This window comes from Chelmon rostratus, chromosome 8, assembly GCF_017976325.1.
Source record: "Chelmon rostratus isolate fCheRos1 chromosome 8, fCheRos1.pri, whole genome shotgun sequence".
Lineage (NCBI taxonomy): Eukaryota > Metazoa > Chordata > Actinopteri > Chaetodontiformes > Chaetodontidae > Chelmon > Chelmon rostratus.
In genome coordinates, this window is record NC_055665.1 from 18,859,374 (window position 1) to 18,883,158 (window position 23,785).

The 23,785-nt window shown below is 41.2% G+C and overlaps 3 protein-coding genes across 5 annotated transcripts; 2 read left to right on the forward strand and 1 right to left on the reverse strand.

Annotated features, from left to right (window-relative positions):
- Positions 1-1,195: 1,195 nt before the first annotated feature.
- Positions 1,196-5,153, forward strand: LOC121609971 (sialic acid-binding Ig-like lectin 10). The gene is made up of 7 exons (XM_041941813.1): positions 1,196-1,321; positions 2,445-2,789; positions 2,874-3,095; positions 3,372-3,653; positions 3,977-4,058; positions 4,163-4,196; positions 4,278-5,153. The coding sequence occupies exons 1-7, from the start codon at positions 1,288-1,290 to the stop codon at positions 4,314-4,316; spliced, it is 1,038 nt and encodes a 345-aa protein (XP_041797747.1). The 5' UTR covers positions 1,196-1,287; the 3' UTR covers positions 4,317-5,153.
- Positions 3,992-13,960, reverse strand: LOC121609970 (sialoadhesin-like). Of its 2 annotated transcripts, XM_041941810.1 has the most exons (9): positions 13,769-13,960; positions 11,324-12,112; positions 10,425-10,567; positions 10,165-10,238; positions 9,842-10,047; positions 7,895-8,161; positions 7,249-7,557; positions 6,768-6,870; positions 3,992-6,525 (listed from the first exon to the last, which is right to left on the reverse strand). In XM_041941810.1, exons 2-9 carry the CDS (start codon positions 11,382-11,384, stop codon positions 6,462-6,464), a joined length of 1,227 nt encoding a protein of 408 aa, XP_041797744.1. In that variant the 5' UTR covers positions 11,385-12,112; positions 13,769-13,960; the 3' UTR covers positions 3,992-6,461. The 2 variants fall into 2 exon arrangements, with proteins under 2 accessions (XP_041797744.1, XP_041797745.1); XM_041941811.1 differs by lacking the exon at positions 13,769-13,960 and having other exon boundaries at positions 11,324-12,127.
- hpn (hepsin) lies at positions 12,781-23,552 on the forward strand. Of its 2 annotated transcripts, none has more exons than XM_041941808.1 (12): positions 12,781-12,863; positions 18,548-18,655; positions 18,827-18,868; positions 19,563-19,692; positions 19,775-19,894; positions 20,098-20,138; positions 20,371-20,536; positions 20,718-20,908; positions 22,100-22,195; positions 22,473-22,615; positions 22,736-22,900; positions 23,446-23,552. In XM_041941808.1, the coding sequence occupies exons 1-12, from the start codon at positions 12,827-12,829 to the stop codon at positions 23,488-23,490; spliced, it is 1,284 nt and encodes a 427-aa protein (XP_041797742.1). In that variant the 5' UTR covers positions 12,781-12,826; the 3' UTR covers positions 23,491-23,552. The 2 variants fall into 2 exon arrangements, with proteins under 2 accessions (XP_041797742.1, XP_041797743.1); XM_041941809.1 differs by having other exon boundaries at positions 12,827-12,867; positions 18,552-18,655.
- The last annotated feature ends 233 nt before the right edge of the window (positions 23,553-23,785 follow it).

Genomic DNA, 23,785 nt, shown 5'->3' on the forward strand with positions numbered 1-23,785 from the left:
TCCCTTACTTTGCCTACCGTCTCTCAGTCTTGGAGAATGAGCTTTAAATACTTTGGCAACAAAATTTTACTTTCAAATAAGTACCTTCTTTCTGAAGGACAAGCAGCTTGACCTGCTGCCATCTCAGCAGAAATGGCATCGCCGCACTGCTCTTGCACTTTAAATCCCCAATGGCAGTTAATTATAGTGCTCTGTTTATCGATAGATACAATGAGACGTTGAAAGAGAGCAATTACATTTAGGCAGCCATGCTAGCAGCTCTGTGAGGCTGTGCTTAGAGCTAAATGCTAACATCAACATGCTAACAAGCTCACAGTTTAAATGCTCTAAAGGCTCTCTGTGTTAGTTCAGCCTATTAGCATGCTAACTTTTGCTAATTTGCAATAGGTTAAATGCATAATACAGCTCAGGAAAGTCATTAGAATTCATCCAATAGGGACCTTGAATATCTGCAGTAAATTTCAACTCAATGCATCAAACAGTTGTCAAACTACAAATCAGGAATCATGAATGTTCTGCATTAAATCTTGTGCCAGTCCACTATGTAAAGACTTGTTTCACTGAATATCTGGGATCTTAGACCTGCTACCAGAGGAAAAGTCAGTGGCTCTGAAGGGGTCATGGCTGTGAGAACTGTTGAAAGTTTCAATATGTCAAATACTAAATAACTGTGCAGGAAACCACCAAACTGAGATGACAAGTAGTGATAAACACCTCACTGATGATTTTGAAGTGGATGTTCCAGTGCCAGACATTCTCTTTTTGTGGTTTTGGGGAAAATACTTTTTTTTTATTAAAAAAAAATTAAAGTCGTCACATTACAAAGAAAATACATTTTTAGAAGAAAAGCAACAAAACAGCATGCAGCAGAGAGCTAACCACAAGTTCTGCATTTACAGAAGACTATGTTCCGTTTTACTGGCGTTTTTCTACTGCTTTTCTCTGCATTAACTGCCATCTTCTGATCTGTGCCAAATAATTAAAGACAAAGACACACACACACACACACACACACACACACACACACACACACACACACACGCACACACACACATTTAACTTTCTTGTAGCACATTTACATCTTTTACACTCACTATGGCTTACAAAAATCCAATAGTTTGGGGGGACCACATGGCCCCTCCCAGCATATAATTATCTGAAGAGATGTCATTTGTCCAAAACTCTCTTACATTTCCATAAGCACACAGCTCCTCCCTGCCTCCACGCTGCTCGCTGTCACATCTATTTCTGAATGCTTCTATTTGATGTGACATTGGTGTGGAGAAGATGATCATGCTTTTGCTTCTGATACTGAAATCAGGTGAGTAAAAATTAGTTTTCAATATGGATTACATTTTAGGACTCTGTTCGAATGTTTAAGCTCTAATTGCCCTCAGGGGCGTAGTATAGACAGTGCAGACTCAATGATGACTGCTGGGTAATATGTTGTTGTCCAATCTTAGGTCTATATGTAATGTAACTATTTAGAGTGAAGTACACTAGGCACTCCAGTCCAGCGTTTTGAAGCTCTGTCCTTTAATGTTTTGCATTGTAAATGTTTAGCCGTTGTTTTTGTCTGTCTCTCTCTCTCTGAAACTCACAGAGTTTCATTTCCCACAGAGTGTCAGAGAGAGAGCTGTGCGCACAGGCGCTGTATCCAGATCCGCTGTCCTCTGCTGATGCGCGCTCAGAGTGCAACAGTTTAGATCCTGCATCTGTCAGCTCCAGTCTTTTTCTACAAAGTGCAGCCAAACAGCAGCTAAAAGACAGTACAGACCTCCACATGTGGACCGATGTTCTGTTAGAATTCACTGTTGCTTTATGAAGGGAAAAGAGGGAGAGAACGCTGTTGTGTGTCTGTTCTGTTATAGTTTCATTTTCACAGGGGATGGGGTTGACAGACTAACTCCCCACTCTCTGAAAACCTAATATTAATTCCAACTCGAGCAAATCTTTCAGGTTTCAGTTTGGTACGCCCTCTAAAATCTCATGCAGCCAAGTGACAGAAAGCAAACAAACAAACAAAAGAACAAACAACTTTCCCATATCAACTCAAAAGTGAATGTCAGTGGTGTGTTTAGAGCCTGTTTTCACTGCCCACAGGGCCAAACAAATTTAGATATATATATTTCAGGTTTAAGAGGGAGTTTAAACAGAATTTATGATTCTCATATTATATCATTCTATTCTATTTTCAGTTGTTTTTCATTTTTGAATAACCTGTGATTTCATTTTGCCACCCCCTCCATATATAACATCAAACTCATAGTCTTGACTTTTTTGATGAGCTGAGGAGTTTACTTCCTTTCATTGCCATCCTAAATTAAAAGCATATTCATTGTTTCAGAGCTGTATGTTTCCATTTCCTCTACGGCTTCTTCTTTTAGTCCTGCATATACAGGAAATCAGTCAAACTAATAAAACACATCATGATCTCTCTGCAGGAGCTGTGAGTGCTGGTTGGTCAGTGACTTTTGAAAACCCAAACCCTTGCGCTATAAAAGGATCATCGGTGGAGTTCAGGTGCTCATACAACTACAGCGATGGGGGAACTGTTAGGAAGACTGCATGGTCGAAAGGGGAGTTAAAAGATGGCCGCTGGAAACGCGTTGCACTCTCAGACCTTCTCTCATATCAGAATCGTTCTGAATATCTTGGTGACCTGCAGCACGACTGTAGCCTGGCAATTCATGACCTGCAAGATAATGACACTGGATATTACTACTTCAGGTTTGACACGGATATGTATGGATGGCGTAGTAGAAGTTCTGTATATCTGACTGTAACAGGTATTGAGCGCTATTCTTCAAGTTTAATAATTTCAGCTTTTCTTAATATCATGGTCTCAGTTTCTTTAACTGCTTGATGTCCAGAGGTGAGTGCCATGGTGTACCCTGACAGTGTGAGAGCAGGAGACAACGTGACCCTTGAATGCAAAACATTCTGCCAAAATCCCAGCATAGTTTGGTTCAAAGATGGCCATCAAGCAGCCAAACCAGAGTTCCAGGCTCAGAGAGAGGATGCAGGGAATTACGTATGTGCTGTTGAAGGACAGGAGTGGGCGCTATCGGAGCCTGTAGGTCTGGATGTTCAGTGTAAGTATCTTTATTATGATATCACTGGTTAAGAGGGGTAATAATAAGCAAACAATTCTTCATGTTATTTCACTGTGTGACGCATTCCAGATTCTATGAGTACAGGCATAGTCCTCTTAGACCTGGCACTATAGCGTTTATTTCTGCACTTATTCACAGTGGTAAAGATTTTCTTTCCTGCCATCGTACACTGTCATTTTAAACCTACTTATGTACAAAAAATACAGTCTGTAAGTGAATGTATACAACAGCAAGGTGATTGCATTTTTAATACAGATCCTCCTTTGAACGTGTCGGTTGAGGTGAGTTATCCTGGCCACCTGACAGCGAACAGCAGAGTGAATCTGACCTGCAGCTCTGCTGCTAACCCTGCAGCAGACAACTACACCTGGTACAGGATTACTGTTTCCAGTTTCAGGGTCCAGGTGGGATCAGGACAAGTGCTGTCTATTCCCTCTTTGGAGATGTCCCCTACTGGACTTTACTTCTGCCAGGCCAGGAACCGACTGGGGGAGGGCAACTCAACTGAGGTGCAGCTGATAGTGGACAAAACAGACAGTGAGTGTACAGCGGAGATACTGCAGGACCTGTTGTATTGATTGTGTCCATTAACTCATAGTGGGGAATGATAATCCAAGGATTTTTAGGGGGATTGAAATTTAAATTCTATTCATTATTCATATTCATTATGTGTAACCATAAATCCAGAACTGTGTGTAAAATGGGCTGATTTCAGTAACATGGAATCTACACAAACATCAACTACTGTATATTTTCACAGTATATTTGTGGAACATTTGTATTTGTTTGTTAATAGAGTAAAATCTCAGATTCTGTTAGTGTAATTACTCACACAATTTTTTCTACCTCTGTCTCCACAGTAAACCATTTTATCATCTGTGTTGGTATTGGAGTCAAGGTTGTTATTGTGCTGTTGCTTATACTGGTTATTATCTGGGCTTGGTAAGTTATTTTATACACAATATTGGACACAGTTCATTTTATTCTGACTTTCATGAAATGCTGAAGAGTTCAGTTTGCAAACCTTTGTTATTGCATTGTTTAAGGAGGCAGAGACGTAGATCTGCTGTGGACAAGGAGGTAAGGAGGACCCCGCTCTGTTAAAATAAATTAACATGACAGTGTCTCACAAAGTGTCTAATGCTGCCCTTTGTGTTTCAGGAGAAGAGCCATGATTATGAAAACATCAGCTCAATCTAAATGAGTAAAAAAAACAGGGTTACACAGAAGGAAATGTCTGTTTACAAAAACTAGTGAAGCATGAAGACATTTTCTTACGCTCAATGAGGCACTTGGCACAAGGATCTGTGTGGTTTGTGTTCTGCCTGCATCTGAACTGAGCTCAATCACAGAATTGCTGGACTTGTTAGAATCGGAAATCCTTCTCATGTCTCTCTGTAACACTGGAGACAGAAAGGTTGTAACATTATCAAGAAACATGTTCCATCAATGAAACACCTACAACCTTAAAAATCCTATGAACGCAGCCTCTCTTGGCCTACTTGCAGCAGTGATAATAGTAGTAACATTGTATCAATGTTAAACTAGGACATGCTGCCCCCTTGAGTTTAAAATACTCATGTACATTCTGTTCTGGTGTGCTTTTAAGTACTTATTAGTATTATTGAGATTATCCTCAATCCTTGGCTTTTGAAGGGTGGGGTTGTGGTCGGTTAAGGTTTAATAATATTCAGTGTTTTTGATTGCAACAGAAGCGACATACAAAGGCATAACATTTATTGGTCAATGCAGAAGGTTCTTTGTTTCTCAATGTAAACTGATCTGCCTGACTCAGATAGACAGGCAGATGGCAGAACTTTGGTCAGTATGGTAGTAATCAGTGATCTGTTCAATAATCTTTTTATTGACCTTCAGATGAAAACTACTGGCACTCTGATTATTTTTGTGCTTTTAAACAATGTGGTAGTAGCATGTTTTGCTGTGCAGTAAACTCACTGTCTTGTTAAATGTCGGAGAATGGAAATTAAAAAGCTGTTTGATATATCTAAGATGTCGAACATTTTGTAAAACATGATGTCACTCTCTTCAGTATGCTAAATACATCACCCTGTAGCTTACAGCAGTTGTGTGTGCACCACTAATAATCTCTCTTTCCCATAAAACACCATATAAACACCATATAAATGCAACCACATGATGTGAAACCACATTTTTAGCTGTTTGGAAAAAGAAAGAGTTTACACTGTTTACTTAATTAACATTTCAAAGAAACAACATTTGTGCCCAACTTTACTCAGCTCTTCTCACTTAAATATGATAAATATTAAGTTTTTGTTAGGCTAAAAATAGCCTAACAACATGAAGAGTTGTGATCCAAGTACATTTTGTAAAAGAAAGAAAGTTCTGGTGTCAGAGTCACTGTCCTCCTGGTTTTCAGCCTCCACTTCTCCTCAGGCTCTGGTAAGTATCTGTTAGTGACTTATCACACTGAAGAGTTTACTCAAAACCACACTATGTGACCCAGGACCAACTGCTAACTGCTTTTAATTGGATCATTATGACTGCATTTTCCATCGTCATCCTCATGCACGAACATGCTTTCAGTAATAGCTGCTTCAGTGTCTTCTGTTTTGGGGCTTTGCTTATACAGCGCAGTGAGAGTATCAGTGCTAAATGTCATCTGTGGTCGTCATACGTGATAAACCGCCAAGGGTGTATTCAAATTCTGTTCCTGCGACAGTTTAACCGACTAGAGCACAAAATCAAAGATTAATTCCTGACAGCAACATTTAGCTCATCTCACCGCACAGCTGCACTGAAGCAAATGGAACAAATGATCAGAAAGCCACGAGTGAACAGAATCAACACAGTCCAACAGTTTTTCCTTTGCTTCAGTTCTGTTGATTTTGAAATTAAGCAGTTAGTCTCTTGTAGACCAGGTTGGCCAAGTTCATCCTTGTTCAACTCAGCGTATTGAAATCCAGGATTTAAGGCCTTCAGTGCTGTGTCCTGTTTGCTTGGATGTATATTGATGACTTTTGTATGATTTTCAGGTTTTCACAGTCTGTGTGAATTGGCAAAATCTGCTATAGGTTGCATCCTGTGCAGTTCCTGCGGCCCACATCTACCCGAAGCTGCTAAGTTTTTTTTTTGTCTCTGAAGTAAATTTAAATAATCAAAAATATTCTGGCCAATTCCAGGCTCTTGCACGTGTGGGGCCCATAGAGTGCAGCCTAAGCCAGCATTAGTGATGAGGCTAGTATTGAGAAAAAAAAATCTACCTATCTTGGATTACTTGAATATAATAAAAAGGTGTTTTGTGGCAGTTGTGGGGTGTTTGCACTTTGTTATGTACTTGGTGCAGAATTAAGTCCTGCTGAGTCCTTAAGGTGCTGTTGCAGTTGTCTCAGTGAGGACATACGACCGATGGCTGGATGACTTCCGTCTCCTAAAGGAACAGACAAACAACTCATCAAAAAATTATATAAATTACATTTAGTTAAGTTTTTTCTAGTCTTTGTTTCGCTTGATGTTTTGTTTTTATATAATAAATAATTTATTCATGCAACACTGTATTTGACTCAAACCCAGGCACTGTCCAACTATACTACTGCTGAAGATTCTTGATGCCGAAGTGTTGATAGATCAAATAAATATAACAGGAAACTTTATGAGAAGCAAAGTACTCGCCTTGCCATGACAAAAGCCACTACGGCTACAACAGCCAGCAGAACACCGACGGTCACTCCTATAAACACCAATCTGCCTCCTGAAGAGTCGGACGGAGTCGTTGCTGTAGTGGACAGAAAAGTGATGAGAGCTTACTGCTGGTCAAAATGTCTCAGGCAGTATTTTTAAATACAATGTGTGAATGAATGTCCAGACCTTGGACCAAGAACACCCTGGTGGTGAGTATGTGTAATATAAAGGTATTTCACAATGTGGGGCTTTGTGGCAGCAGAGCCTGCCGGTGTTTATCTGCTTCATTTGATTGCAGTTTGCTCATTTGCACTTATGAGCTGGTTGTGGATTATATAAAATGGGTTGTATAAAGAAGCTGTTCCAAAGTTTGGCCAGGTGTTACTCTGGGACTATTTTCTGCAGAAACAGGGTTGCCACTGAAAACTGTAAACCTCAGACCCTGTGAGGGACAGGCTCTTCATTCGCCTACCAGAGCTGCCGAGTGTTACGCTGTTAGTCTGTGATCCGTGTCTGTTGCTCGCCACACAGCAGTGCTGCCCATATTCCTCAGCGGTGATGTTGGCAGTGCTGAGTGTCGGGCCTCTTCCTGTGGGTGTGGCCAGGGATTGTCTCGCTGGATGAAAGCTTTTGTCTGCTGTGGGGAGACACGCTGCACCCCGGTACCAAGCGTACGTGTGGACAGGTGGGTTAGCATCACTGCTGCAGGTCAGAGTCACAGGAAGCTCGTCCGGTAGCTCCCCAGTGGGAGACACTGAGACAGCTGTGTTTCGAGGAGAGTCTAGAGAAGAAGAGGATGAAAGGTCAGTCACAAGTGCGTTGAGTCATAAGAGATTCTGTCAAAAATAATGACTGCTCTTAAACCACTTAGACAACTGTATTTTAACCCAGTCACTAAACTTTGTGGCGAAGTTTCTTCATTCATTTCTCAGGAAGTTGTGTTAACATTCTCTTTCTTTCCTTCTGCTTGTTGAAGTTTACATGTATGGCAGAACAAAGTGAGATGTGAATGAATGAATAAATGAGTGAATGACTTTGTAGATGTCTGTTTCTCCTATCCTGAAGACTGTGGATTTTCCATATTAATAGAATTCAAATCCGGATAAAACTTCACTTACACTCTACATCAATGGGCAGCATCGTAGAGTTCTGCACTCTGTCTCCAGTCTGTATCTGACAGTAGTAGCTGCCAGAGTCATCTGATGTAACCCCACTGATGTGCCACACCTGTCCGGTGTGTCTTGGGCAGGTGCTTGTGCTCTTGTACCATCTGAAACTGGCCTGTGGACCAGCTGCAGGGCTGCAGCAGGCCAGCTGTAAGGCCCCGCCCTCAGTGATGCCACTGGAGGGACTGGATGACACCGTGACTGGAAGACTGGACGAGTCTGGAGAAAACAAGGATTTGGAAAATATGGATGTGGTTTGATTACTTACTGCAGTTATTCAAGTAGACAAAATTCATCATTTCACTGGTCACTCAATCTAATGTTTGAGCAGGACAAAATCCTATACTTCTTGTCATGATGTTTCTGCAGCTTTGAATGATTTGTGAGCTAAAATCAGCAATGGTATGGTGCTCTTTTTCCAGGGATTTTAGAAATACTGACTAGTCCAACCACCTGCCATGTCTTTCATTATTCTTGGCTTACAATCAAACTTAGGGCCAAAAAATGTTGGCATCCAACTTTTAAAAACCATTGTGTGTAATATCTAATTACGATCGTGGAAAGGAAAATCTACTTCAGGTCCATTTATTCTCAGAAAAAAAAACAAATTGAGGCCATGACCTCTCTGGGGACCATATGACCCTAGAAAACAACATTCTGGCCTCCAGCTTGATTTCCAGAAGTCATTTCATTTAAAATTCACTCTCAAAGGTAGTGGTTTTACAACATTTTTGCCAGTAATGGTTCAAAATGGCTTTTTGAATTTCCACTCTCTGACTTCTGACCTACCTAACCATACTTCCAGTAATTCATTTCCATTGCACTGTATTCTACCATTCTTTTTTTTTTTTTTTTTTTTTGGGGCATCCCACAGGTTGACAGCACGTAATGAGCTTTTGTGAATCACAAAGAATGACACAGCAACAGAGAGGAACAGCGAGAAAACAACAACCTCACACGGATGTTTCTCAATAATTACTAACCACTCTACACACAACATGAGATCGCTCGTCTGGAGGCTCTAATACCTTAAACTGCCATAAATCCCCTTTTTTAAACTTGTCAGCAAAGAAGTTAAAGTTTGTCCCAGCATGTTTGACTGTGAGTGATGTTGCTATGAACATCAGTGTAGGACTTGGTTAGAAAAACGACACATGACTTTGACCTTACGGCTTTGATTATTATGCCAAGATGAGTTTATACAGTGTTTATATGCAGTCAGTGGTCAGTTTCAGTTCTACTTCTCATAAATAGCACTAAAGATTGAACAAAGGAAGTGGTTACTACTGACTGCGAAAACATGAACACTTGTTATCCAAGTATTAAAGTACAACAAGTGGACAAAGTGCAGATATTCTTAGTTTTATGTTTGTTTCTTGAACAGTTAGTACTGAACAGCTACCACGCACAACTGCTACTGTCAATGGGCAGTCACTCCCAGGCAGACAGCCACGGAGCAACAGACAGACAGAGAGGTTGTAAGGAAGACAGTGAGTGAGACAGAAAGGTGGACACAGCCACAACATAGAGGAAGTTGTTTATGATTGCGATACGATTATGAACTGCGGGTGAAACTCATGGCAGAACTGCTAGAAATCAGCTGAACACTTTGCATTTAGGGTAACGACTTGGTGATGAAGAGCTGTTTGAGCCAGCAACAGAAATTCTGTCACATTTAATTCCAGTTTTAACTGCTGCAGCCATTTCTAATTTTAGCTTCAGGTCTGTTTTCTTAAATATTTTGCAGCTCTACAAATAATGAATTAGTGACTGATGATTGTGATGGTAATGCTTTGATGAAGAGGACGGTGCTTGCATCATTATGATGATGGTGGTGATGAAGATGATGATGCTGTGTAAGATCTGTTGTAACATAAGTTGTAAATGAAATATCCCCACCTGCCACCAGCAGCTGTATACCGCTCTGCTCTGGCATCTTCTGTGTAGGGTGGCCGGTGACGAGGTAAAACACGTACGCTCCGCTGTCCGACTGCCTCAAATCAGAAATCCTCAGAGAACAGTTTCTTGTTCCTGGCTGTCCCAGGTACTCCACCCTGTTCTGGTAGGCTGGATCTGAGAAGATACCGGCACTGTGGAAGACATATCTGAGACGGACAGACGGACAGACTCAGAAACCTCCTTTGTCTAAGCGCTGTGCTGTGAGCTCAAAAATGAATCACACGTCTGGTTTCGTGTGTGTTTCTGTGTGTCTCAAACAATACCTTGGTGTGATACAGCGGCTGTCATCGAGACACCACATCTCAGACAAAACTTTGTACTGTTGTCCTCCTCCACCCTAATGGAGAAATATAAACAGAGTTGCTAAAAATAGAAAACAATGAGCTTTTGAGCAAGGGGTAAGGTTCTGTAAAATAGCAAATGCTATGTTTACTGTATGTTAACCTGACTGCTGAATTCACTTCTGGCAGAGGAAGTCTTCTGGATAAAGACACTGCTAACAAAGCCTTCTTTATTGAATTACCTGAGCAGAGAGCTGGCCCTCCTGCTTGTTTTCATTAGAACTTTGGGGGTAGTCATAGGAACAAGGGAGAACCACTGAGGAACCAGTCACGGCACAGATAGGACTAGACGGGAGACGAACTGACCAATCACCAGCAAGAATACCTGAAGGGCAGAGGAAAACATATGATAATAAGTGGATAACTGTAACATTAAAATGGCAATTCCTTATGAATTGGTTTACAGATTAATAGTAAAAAAAAAAAAAGAAATCATAGTTGCACTGTGCACTGTAATAGTACATTTAAAACTGTAATACATATAATTACAAAATAATTATGATGAAATATTTATTTCATGATGTAAAGCTATTAGTGTCAAACCTATCAGCATTAAATAACAATATCGAGAGACAGGGTGAAAACATAATTAAAGTAAATGACACATCCTGTACCCACATTACAGCTGTTGCTATAATTCCCTTGTATTTATTGTATTTCTATGCATTATTTAGGCTTATTTGAGCCTTATCAAATACTTGAAAAGAAACAAGGAATGTTTCTGCTCAGGCTGCACTTGGTCTCCACTCACTAGATTCTCCAAACAGGACCCGTGCAAAAAAAAGTAATTAAAGTAAGTCAGAGGGAGAACAATTAAAATGTTTTAGTGCCAGCAGGAAGATAGAATATGCATATAGCTGTGGATGCTACCACAGAAATGTCCAAGGCAGCTGCAATGTAGCATGACACTAAGTGAAGATGTAGTACATCTGCCACTGAAACAGCCCTCACAAGCAGTTGTGACCACACATCAGCTTTTAATGATATCGCTCCATGAATGAACTGTCAAGCTCCAGCATTTGGTGGATATGAATGCGGATGCCACCATTAATGCTGCCGGTGCGTCCATGCAAGCTCTTACCTTTCAGAGAGAGTGTGAGCAGCAGCCAGCAGCTCTGTGCAGCTCCTCCACCCATCCTCATCTCTTCCTGCTCTGGCTGTTGCTTGTTTGCCGCCTGCTCGCCTCCTGATGCTTCACCCTCTCACCCCTCTCCGTGATCTACCCTCCTCTACTGCTTGGTCAAGTCAGTGATCTGCGTGCTTCTCTTCTTCCAGAACGAGCACTTATAGCCCAGATTGTCCAACTTCCCTTTTATTTTCTCTGCTAACAAGGAACTGGGGTGGTGACTGGGCCTTCAAGCCAGCAAAGGGAACATACATAAGTGTGTGTGCAGTATGCATGCGTGTGCATGCAGGAGGGACACTGTATGAGTTTTCTGACTCAACTACACCAACAGGGACAGGAGGCATCACCCATGCTGAGAGTAATATACCAAAACAACAGCTCACATCCACACACTCTAACTCAATATTAAGTTGTGTATTATATGAAGCTTGCAGGACAGTGTTTTCACCTGCAGCAGGTGCGCGCACTCAAACAGAGCACTCGCGCCCCGTTTGTCCACTCAGAGGCGTGCTGTTGACGTCACTCGTGCCCCTCTCGTGCGCGCAGCTGACCGCTCACAGGGCGACCACTCAAACCGAGAAACTTCGCAGAAACTTGCAGTGACTTCGTTGCACGCAGTCCAGTCTTCCCAATGTGTCTCTCTCCTCTGTTAGAAGCGGGCGCCGGGGGTTTCGGTTGATAGAAACGGTCGTTTCAAGCTTTGCTAGCTTTTTATCCTCGTCTTCTTTCTTCGGGGTCAGTAACCTGTGAAGAGAGGGGGAAAAAAAGGATTTTCTGAACACTGGGAATTATCTGTGGTGGCGTTTAAACAGTGCTCTCGTGCGTCTTCGAGGCAATTTTGTGCTGAAAGAAAAAGAATAAGATATTATAGTCACCAAAGGAGAAGGCCGGGGCTCCACCTGCTGCGAGATAGGACAGGTGAGTCACTTTCTGGAAGGCGACTCTAAGTCTATTTGAGCTATTTGTAGTTTTATGCTAACAATTAGCTTGGTAGCAATCTCCTTTTGGTGTCATTAGATTATTATAACCTTGCCGTCGGCTGTACTGCTAAAAACTAGTTGGTCAGTAGCTTTTTGAAATTGAATATTTTTTTCATTACAAGAAAGTAGACTGTTTGCATATTTGAATTATTTCTACATCACAGTTTGGATATTTTTAATACCCTTTGATCTGTTGAACCTGTTGACACATGATGTAACCTCATTAATCAGAACAATAAGCAGTATTATTAGTTAGGGTGTGACATGTTAAGTATTATGAGTCAGGATTCTAGTTCTGTGTTTATTAAGAAAAAATGTATTACCTACATTTGTTTGTCACTTAAAACACTCAATATTATGTTAAAGGAACAGGTGACTGCCAAGGGCTCGGACCACCTGCCCTGAGGAGTCCAGGAGAGAAGGAAGGAAAAAGGCAGATCATCGCCTGTTGTTGCCCTCTGCTTCCTACTGTGTACAGATGTATGCTGAGAAAGTTGTGACAGAGGGGAAGATGGGTAAGTGCAAATATTACATACATAAACTGCTGTTTTTAGATTGCTGTCGTTTTCCCCACCCATCCTTCCACCTTCACACTCACTCACTCACACACACACACACACACACACACAGGGAGACACACACACACACACAGATTAAAATGCTGTGCTGGTCATGCTGCCTGTTTTTTTGTATTTGGGACCAGAAATCAGTCCACTTGACAGTTAACCATTAACCGGTTTGTTCAAAGCTGGCTGGCTGTCTCTCTTATGTCCACTGGATTTATGTTTGATGTTTGGCTTTCATCTTGGAAAACATATACTTGTTGTAATATTTTTTCATCAAGGAAGATTAAGTTCTTACTCAAATAGAAATGTGATCATGATGTTGATTACTGGGGCCAGAAATAACTACCAGTCTTTACAGCAAATTACACTTAATTGCAACACATTATATTTATGGCAATAACAACACACTCCCCTGGTGGTCATAAACAAACAGCTCGCTGTACCCTCATCACTGTCAATATGCAGCTATCCTGCCTTGGGAAACCAGAGAATCTACATTTGCTGTCATATTGCTCAGCAATAGCTGTAAGGCAGGTCTGTGGCGTGGAAGCTTTATGGCTCCTAATGATTTCACTGCCAGTCATATGATGCTGTATAGACATGAAGATAAGATAACTTGCTGTGTTATGCTGTTGCTAGAAAATATGAACTGTGGAACTGTGATGTGTATAATATATTAGAATAATCTATGTTAACCATGCATTTTCCTGTGGTGTCTTGAAAGCTTGCGTCTACTTTTTGGATTGCAAACTTTTTACAACAGTTCAAATCTTGAAACTTTATAGAAACAATAAATTCAGCCTTTATATGTTTTACCCCATGACCCTGCAAGACAACAGTATACAAGTACCTACCTTACATTGCAGGGACAAATTGAGAGCCAGTACAATGAAGCTGCTAGTCTTCAGTTAAGCCAAGTATTTAGTTGAAAATCGACAACATCTCCACATGTTCTGCTGCTCTCATCAACAGATCTTCTTGGTCGTTGTGTCCTTGTCGTGCTGTAACTTACTCTCTGTGTCTGAATATGGTCAGCTAGATACTTGGTTCTGTAGTTTCTGTTTCCAGACTGAAGGGAGTCCACCCAGATACAGTTAACCACGCTCTGTCTTTGGTGTGTGTAATTATGAGAGAAACACAGTCTAGCCAAGGAGTGGCACATATGGTGTGGCTTATTTTGCGTATGACTGTGCTTAGATTAGGTGGCACAATATCTCTTTTCAGAAACAAGCAGTGGTTACCTTAAACATAACATGCTCATACACTATACGTGTGTGGACATGTAGAGACAAACAAGCATGCATATTCACACGCAAGCACTTCTATCACATATGTGTTTATTTATGGTTTTACGCCATGACAGCCACAATAAGTATGAGTCACAGCTTCTGCTGTTTCTTTATCTGTGTGTGTGTGAGGTCTCCTTCTACTTCTGCATTTATCTTTGCTTCATCCACACCTACAACATTCCTCGGTATTAGAAAGCCTTTAAGCCCTTTAAACCCATTGTCCTGTTTAATGTGGAGTAAATGCATGTTGAATTAAGCTCAGTTTTTGATGGACCAGATACATCACAATCTGGTCTTCCTGTTTTGACAGTAGATTCAGAATCAGTTTCCCAAAGTCCAAATGTCAGTGCCTCGAAGAGGACAAAGGATAATGCAGTAGATGCTGACTATGCAGTCAGGTAGTAAGTACATGAACCTTCAGTTGGGATTATTTTGTTTTCAAGGCCAAGAATGAACTTTCATGGCTAACTTGAAGCCATAAAAGAGATTCATAACAGACACTGTGCTTGCATGACATTGTGTTATTTGTTACATAGTTTAATTTCAGATTAACTATCATTTAGTAGAAAACTTGGCTGGTGACAAAAAGGAAAAGTTTTTCTTCATGCAGAATGGGTTGTCTGTGCATTTTCATGTTTTTCTCTCAATTTTGGTTTGGTGGGGGTGTGGACAGCGTCTCATGTGGTACACAGCTGTTGCTTTTTACCCAACAGTGAGGTGTTAGGTGGGAGGGGCATGATGGGTGCAGATCTCAGGGTATCCTTCCCAACATCCGAGTGAATGAGTTATAAAACCTTTTCCATCGCTTCTGGCTGGTCATGTGAAACATGTATGAGGAGGATAGAATTAACTCAAAATAAAATGGATGTGTGTTCAGTATGTTTGCGTGTCTGGGTCATAGGCACTAAGTGATTCATTCTTACCTCTCGTGCCAGCCTGGTTTACCGCAGTGGCAACAAACTGTCCAGTCACACTTTGGGGAAGCCATGAATGTTGGCTGCATTGGGAAACAATCACGCACAACAGCAGTGAAGGGCTGCGCCAGTTTAGCTGTTGAAAATGCTTTTTTTGGTGAGCACAATACTATAAACTTAATCCAACTTCACAACTTTGTGTTGCTATGGAGAACTCTCTGTCTGAATCTTTGAACAGTTCAGCAGTATTTGTATTATTCTAATACAACATATGAACTGCACTCACAACTGTCTACCAACCTTTCCTATTGAAGTGCACTCATCAGCACATAATACCACAGTGGCTTCAGAAGAACCCTGCCTCACACACACACACACACACACACACACACACACACAGAGAGAGAGAGAGAGAGAGGAGACCGTGGTCTCAGGTACGTAGAAGTAGACACAATAGAGTGCTTGTTCTGTCCTGCAGTGTGATTGTGAAGGGCACTGTGTCGGGGGGCAGAGAGCAGGAAAGAAAGAAGAGGAAAGGAGTTGAGGTGTGTGGAGGAAACATTGTGGTATTTCCTGGAAAACACACTCTGATAATACGTCCAATGACATTGATCAGACACTCATCATGTTCTTGCCTTTTTGTTTCTCGCTTAAATTTTAGTCCTCACTGTTTGAACTTTTTACACCAATTTTACAACGCAGGGAACAATAACACCATTATCATGCTGACTGGGAGTTTGGAGGGAAAGCATGAGGAAGGGAGGGGGAAGAGAGGACAGGTACGGAAGGGGAGGAGGAACAGACATGAGGCACAAAGAGGGGAAGACAGGAAGGAGAGAGATGGGTACAGAGGGAGGTAAGGAAAGAGCAGGAGGAGTTGGTCAGGGAGAGGTTGTAGTTAAGAGGGAGGGAGCAGATCTGAGGAGATAGCTGGGAAGGAGGTTAAGGTCAGTGGATTAGCAGGTCTACACAGCTATCACCTTTCATGATAACAACGTAGAAATCCGGCAACTGTGGGACCAAGTAGGGTAACTGGTTCTGTACTACACTGGTCCCTTGTCATTCCTCGTTTACTTCCACAGATCAAGACACGAGACTCAGGAGTCTACACAAAAGCTAAGGAATTGACTTTAAGTTGGTAACTACCCTGGGATATTGTCCAGCAGGGCTCCTTGGTAGCTCACCTGCCCCGTGTGCACAGAGTCTGAGTCCTGTGGCCCTTTGCTGCATGTCCTCACCCCTCTCTCTCCCCATTTTCTTGTCTATCTCTGGCTGTTCTATCAAAACAAAAGCTGGAAAAGCCCCAGAATTATCTAAAAATTTAATTGTCCAGCAGCACAAAACACTGTCCCCACTGACAATTTCATTTGGTGGAACTAATGTCACAATTCCATCAAAACATTTTAATGGAAATGAACTTTGTGAGAAAACTTGAGATAAGAGAGAATCGGGACATGTTGGAGTGGGACAGTGGCAGGAAGGAAACTAGTCATGTAGAATGTTTTCTCTGATTTGATAGGAAGTACCCATACACTTATAGTATCTCCAGTTGTTTCCTGGCACACTGATGGAAAGTATCACTATTACAGTACGGTCTGTCTCATGCATTGTAATGAACAGATAATCCACTTAATAGCTCACCTTTCCTCCTTTTTCAACAAATAACCACAGACACAGGCTGTAAATATTTTTGTACTTGAGTTACATTTTCCTTTCAACACAGACAACTTATGTTCTCCTTCAGCTATTACTATTGATAAAGACTCAAAATGATTTTAAAAAGTTAATAGACATGACAGATTTCTGAGTAATTCTTATAACACATTCTCACCAAAACTAAGATCCACTTCTTCCAGGTTCAGATTTTCACCCCAGCGGGTTTTTTCTATAGCAGAAGTAATGACATGTCATAGCTGCAAACACACAGGTTTAATTAATAACATAGTGATGGCTACATTATCCAGATCCAGGGCTCTACCATTGTGCATTGTGTTCATTGTCATCACTTAAATGTAGTGAGGCCATTGTTAATGGTATTAGTAACAACTGTTTTTCCTGTCATGACTAGTGAAACATGTGTTGTGAACAATGTCTTGTGTCAAACACTGATAGAGGGAATAGAAGATTCGATGTTTTACACAGGTGCAAATACTATAATTAATGATGGCTGGATTTCATTTAGCTGTAGTTGTCAAGATTTACAGCTTTGTGATCTGATTTGATGTGTCTGTGCCAAGAGGTTTTGCCCCAGCTTCCTGCTTTTGTCTTCACTGTTGATCTAACTTTGATGATGATGATGATGGTGACTGTAGGTTTGTGTCAATGGTTGATGGTGGAATTTGCAATGAACTGAGCTGTATTTAATGATTCTGGATATCCTTTGCAGACTGAAAGTTCACATAACAGTAATATTTGCACTCTAAATCTCTTCTCCAATAATGACAGTAAGTCACTGGTAAAACAAAACAAAACAAAAACAGAGAGGGCAAAAAACAAGAAAAGAGAGACAGGAGAATAAAATATCAGCAGATTTTTTTTTTTTTTTTTTACAGCAGACTTGTCAAAGCAGGAACAGGAGAGTCAAAACTAAAATGACTAATTATGGCTCTGTACCATCTATACCAAGTGTCCTAGTAAGCCATGATAGTGAGTCAGCACGCACAGAGCCAAGACTCTGGAGCTGGCTCACCTGAATGGATTTAATAATGTTAATAACTGTACTTGTATTTTTCATTCTCTTGCATGCCTGCAATGAAAAATGTGGATTAACTCTGAGGGTCAAGTTGACAAATTCTGCTCAGATCAGAGCCGAGGATAAAAAGGGCAGGTGCACGCACACACACATACTGTATGTGCACAGGGACATGACATGGCACCATATCCTAGCTTAAGAGTTTGTTCTTGCTTTGTGTAGAAATGCTAGACTTTAGACTATTGATCTAATCAGTGTCATTTGTTCTTTTCAGTCTTTGCCAGGAAATGTGCTGCATGCCCCTTCACATTGGGACAGCGTGCTGAAACCGGTCAATTTGCTGATGTTTGTTATAGGGTGGCTTATGAGTCCAAAAAAGAGCCCAAATTAAACACTGGCAGTCTGAACTTTTTTTCTATTATTTTGTGAAATATCATGCTCTCTCTCTCTCTCTCTCTCTCTCTCTCTCTCTCTCTCTCTCTCTCTCTCTCTCTCTCTCTCTCTCTCTCTCTCTCTCTCTCTCTCTGTGTGTGTGTGTGTGTGTGTAGGAGGTGTTTTATATTTATTTTTTACAACACAACACAATTAACTTCAGCTCACTGTTGTAATATTTTCTCTTGTTTATGGGATGTAATGTAATGTTAAAGGATATATGTGCACTGTCATGTATGCATTCGTGTGTGTCAAATGAGTATACTGTATGTACACTAATCTGTGTGTGTGTGTGTGTGTCTGCAGGGAGCAGGGGGATCTCCCTGACCTGTGTGTTGACCCCCTGCCGTGTGATCGGAGTGTGTGTGATGCTGATGACCTTGGGAGCCATTGGAGCAGCCGTCTGGGCCGTAGGTCAGACCACATGTTTTCACACACACACACACACACATTTTTGTCAGACAAACTGTGACATAACCTTAATCTGTTGTTTTTGATTTCAAGGTGTTTATATTCGATAGTTCTCGCTTTAAAAATTGCTTTGATTCAACAGATGGCTCATGTTTTTTTATTTTCCTTCTGTAGTTACGTATTGCACAATGGAGGAAGACACGGGACTGTATGATGGTGAGTGGAGGACACGGTGATGTTTTCTAATAAGTAGTCTTATACCAGATTTTAAACACAAGTGTAATAAAAATCATGTAACACTGGGAATCAGTGGAGAAAAGAGCTACGTATGTGTTCTGATTATTGTAATAAGAGAAATTAGCTTTAATTTATTTATTTGTTTTCTGCCGTCAAGGAGGATACTGTATGCTTTTGGTCCAGTGTGTTTGCTAGTGGAAACAAAAGAAGAGAAAAAGACTTTCTTTTACAGTTTTTTTGTTTGTTTGTTTGTTTTTAGGGTAAAGCTGCAGTTACTTGAGTGAAAAAAACAAATATATCTGATACATTTCTATTGATACAGTATGTATTTTGATGCAGATTAAGGTCTAGTTGCATTAAAAATGTTTGTTATTGAAATAAAATAACACATTTAAAAAAAACAGAACATTTTTATAAACAGAAGCTGAAACTGAAGTAACTGCACTCGAGATAAGAACTGAACTGAACTCACAGCAAGAAGAGGTTACATCTGTGGTCACATGTTGCCCAATAGAAGCAGGATATATAAACAAAAAAACAAACAAAAAAATATATATAACCCAAACAAGCATCACAATCACAATGAGAAAAAACACAGGATTGTGTTACAGGTAGGTGGGAGTGTGTGCTATCGTATATTGTTCTAAAAGTATTCCCGTATCATTCCCTGCAGTCCAGGTGAATTCTGCTGACCAGCATCTCAGAGTCTTCGACTCCGCCCAGAGGAGGTGGCGTCAGGTGTGTTCTTCCTCAGCCAATGAGCTGCTAGCTAGCATCAGCTGTGAAGAAGTGGGCTTTGTCAGGTGAGATATTTCTACAGTTTTATGTCCATGTTTTCATGCAGCATAGTATGATACATGACTGAAGTCTGTGTGTTTGTTTCAGTGTGGTGAATTACTCAGTCACGTCAGTGCCAGAGGCCAGTGGAGATGGTGGGGAGTTCTTCTGTGTCAGACAGGAAGAGCTCAGCTACGGCAAGAAAATCAAAGACTCATTGTTCCCATGGTAACAAACACCTGTCTGTCTCCGCCTGTCTGATTGTGCCCCCGTCTCACAGCAGTCTAACCTGCTACCACACTGTCCTCTCTGTTGCTCCTACTGCCTTTTATTTTTCTAGCCTACTCAGTTGACATCGAGAAAGCTGGGTGACTTAGTTTGGATGTTTTTTTTTCTCTGTCAGGCTGATACTGACTCTGTCTTTGTTGCAGTGACTGTGAGAGCAGGGAGGTCCTCACGCTGTTGTGTCAAGGTGAGATGTGAGCTCAGATCTGCACTCGTTCTGTATGACACACTGGCACACTTTGTATCCTGATACCTTACTCTCAAACCATGTCATCCTCCCGTACACCTTATTATTCACGCTTCTTACTCTGCCCGATGTACTGCCCTCTCTGTCTCTGCTCATTTTTTCCTCTCTCTATGTTTAGTTCTTTCACCCACAGCTTACCCTCATCCTCTGTGTCATTCTCTCTCTTTGGCAGACTGTGGCAGGCGTAGTTTTGCAGCAGACCGTATAGTTGGTGGTGTGGATGCCAGACAGGGCAGTTGGCCTTGGCAGGTCAGCTTGCAGTACGATGGAGTTCATCAATGTGGAGGATCTATTATCTCAAACCGCTGGATTGTCTCAGCAGCTCACTGCTTTCCAGAGTAAGAAGTCAAACCTGAATTTATACAGAAATTGTGTGTTATTTTTAAGCACATGCTGGACACTGTGATTGTTTTTTAGATTCTCATAAAAGAGAAAAGGAGGTCAGACTGTGTTTATGATGTTGTATTTGTGAAAAATGTAACATATTTGCACAAAAACTGATGAAGCTTTCCATGCTAGGCGGTATCGCTTTGTTAATCGCTGGCGTGTGCTGCTGGGCTCCATCTATAATAAACCAGTCAACGCTAACGTGGCAGAGGTGAAGACCATCGTTTACCACAGCAGCTACCTGCCTTTTGTAGATGCTAACATTGATGACAACAGCAGGGACATCGCCGTATTGGCCCTCACCCAGCCCCTCACTTTCAACGGTAGGGCACACACACACACACACCTATTCATCAAACAAGAAACACACTCATCTACACACACACACGAGTATTTGATTGCATAAGGACAGTGGTTAGAAATGAGAAAGAATGGAAAAGAAATTGAGAGAGCCAGAGAGACACAGAAGGTCAGTCATTATTGTAATTTGCCTGCTTTAGGTTTCCTGTTTCCCGGATTTGAGGCAGCAAGACAAAAGTTCTTTTATTCAACATAATCATATCAGCACTGAACAGGATGAAACAACCATTCCTCCTGTGTCTGATGCTCTCTTTCTGTCCTGGAATCCCATGAGTCCTTTTATAAAATATCCACAGTTTCATAACGAGAAAGCTTTAATGTTACTGTTATCTGTTGGGGCATGAAAAAGGATGAGCAGAAATACAAGTGTGACCTCCACTGGCATTGTATGTTTGACGGCGACAGAGGTTAGCTTTATGTTATGTGTATGTCACAGCTGTGCAACTAAATAAAGCTGTTTCAACATACTTAATGGGTTCTAGGGAAATGTTTTGAGGAAGTGACAAAGATCTAAATGCACACATACTGTATTAACATTATTTGTACTGACCAATAAGAGGATTGGTAACGTGTTCTATTAATGCAGGCAGAGAAACTTGTGGTAGGACTCTAAAGGCAGTGTTTCAGTGGGTCATGTCTGACACCTAGTGGTTATAATTGCAACCACAGTGTGAAAATTACACACAAAAAGAGAGACAGTTCAAGCTGAAATAGCTCTCTGCGAAGTGTCCTGTTTTTTCATGCTGTGGATCATTAATTACCTGTTTCACTCATCTGTTGCATATATATTTTTGTTTTTATATTCGCTCTTGACTTAAATAGCTTGTTTCGTCAACAGATGACAATAAAAGCAAAGATGGGAAGTGGGAGTAAGAACAAGACAGGAGCTAACCCAAAACTTATGCTAAACCTAAATCTACAGTCTGTATTGCTCCAGTCTCCAATATACTCATTTGTCTCTAGTGTTACTTATCATGCTTACACTATAAATCACTGATCAGATATGTTGTATTTCACCACTTCTTGTCTGCCTGTCCTGACACATGTTGCAGTGGTTCTTTCGTATTTTAAACTTTGGATGATTGTGTGTGTACTGGATGGCATTATTATGTACATATGTTTACTTTTATCTTAACCCATGTGTTTGTGTGTAGAATACATCCAGCCCATTTGCCTGCCAGCGTACGGTCAAAGGCTGATAGATGGGCAGATGGGAACAGTAACAGGCTGGGGAAATGTAGGTTACTATGGTGAGTCTGCATTTCATTACAGCTGTACTGTCATTCACTAGAGACAGCTCATCCTCCTTTTCTTCCCAGAAGTTGTTATTTGTATTTAAACGCATCAATGTGCTCAGTGTGCTACTAAACCAAATCAGTGTACACTACATCTACATCTACATAAACACATCAACATTTGCAATACTTAAAAGGACAGATAGCAGTTGATACATAAATGCTTCTCTTTAGATAAAACCTCTCCATAGTATTGTTGTTTTGAACTGTTCTTGATATTTTTCACTCGCAGGTCATCTTGCAGATGTTCTCCAGGAAGCCAACGTCCCCATCATCAGTGACACTGTCTGTAACGCTCCTGATTACTATGACAATCAGATCACCACCAGCATGTTCTGTGCTGGTTATGAGAAAGGAGGCACTGATGCCTGCCAGGTCAGGGTGTGCCTGTGTTGATGTATTCTGATGCATAAAATGTTCAATGTCTGTTTATGCTTGGTTAAAATGGGTGGATATAATGTGTGTGTGAACTGCTTTAATCCTTTGTGGTTTCAGGGAGACAGTGGCGGCCCTTTTGTGGCAGACGACTGCCTGTCTAAGACCAGTCGGTATCGTCTGCTGGGGGTGGTCAGCTGGGGAACGGGCTGCGCCATGGCCAAGAAACCTGGTGTCTACACCAGAGTGTCCCGATTTCTGCCCTGGATATCTACGGCCATGAGGGTGAGAGACTGGACATGTTTTATTTGTCTGTATTCCTCTATTTCTTGTATTTTGTTTAGATAGCTGCCACCAAATAAACTGACTGCCAGTAACTACACAAGCAGAACAGGAATCATCTTATAAACCAGTCAATGCCAATATATGGACTCACTTCCACACACTCTACGAATAAAGCACACTTTAAGGATTTCTACCTTTGTGAAAAGAACGTTCCACTTCCAAAACAGTCACTTTTCCACTTTTATGATTAACAAAATATCATTTAGTGTGTTAAGCTGTAGCATTTGTAAAGTCAAAGCAGTTGGCATTGCCTTTCCTAACTCACGCACATGCACACAACGCATGCACCTGCTAAATAAGGGAAATGAATGTCTTCATAAAGCATTGTGCCACCATCTAGTGTGCAAACAAATATGCAGAGAGTTGTGAAATAAATGCTACATACATGATGCAAGACAGGAGCGGAAGTTTCAGTTATCTGCATCTATTTCTTTTTCACTTTACAGATGTGTTTAACGATTTCTGCTCTCACCTGTCTCCTCCAGAACTATCACAACGCACCGGGGGTTCATAAAATGGCCCGGACATGAGAGTCCTGCTCCCGTGTTTCTACTTTTCTACTCTCGGATGAAAACAGACCTCGTAGATGTCAGCAGGGACTGTTCCACAGGGGTCGAGAGGCTGTGAGGTTTCCCTCATGTCATGATTCCAGATATCTTTTTAGTGAGGATGTAACCACTTCCTGAACCTTCTCACATTACATGTCTACCAATACCAAACTTGCTAATAGATACCCTGTTCCTTCGTTGAGATTCCCAGACAGAGCTCTTTAAGAGACTTGATATTTGAACTCATCAACAAAGAGTTGTTGAAGTTGACTAACTT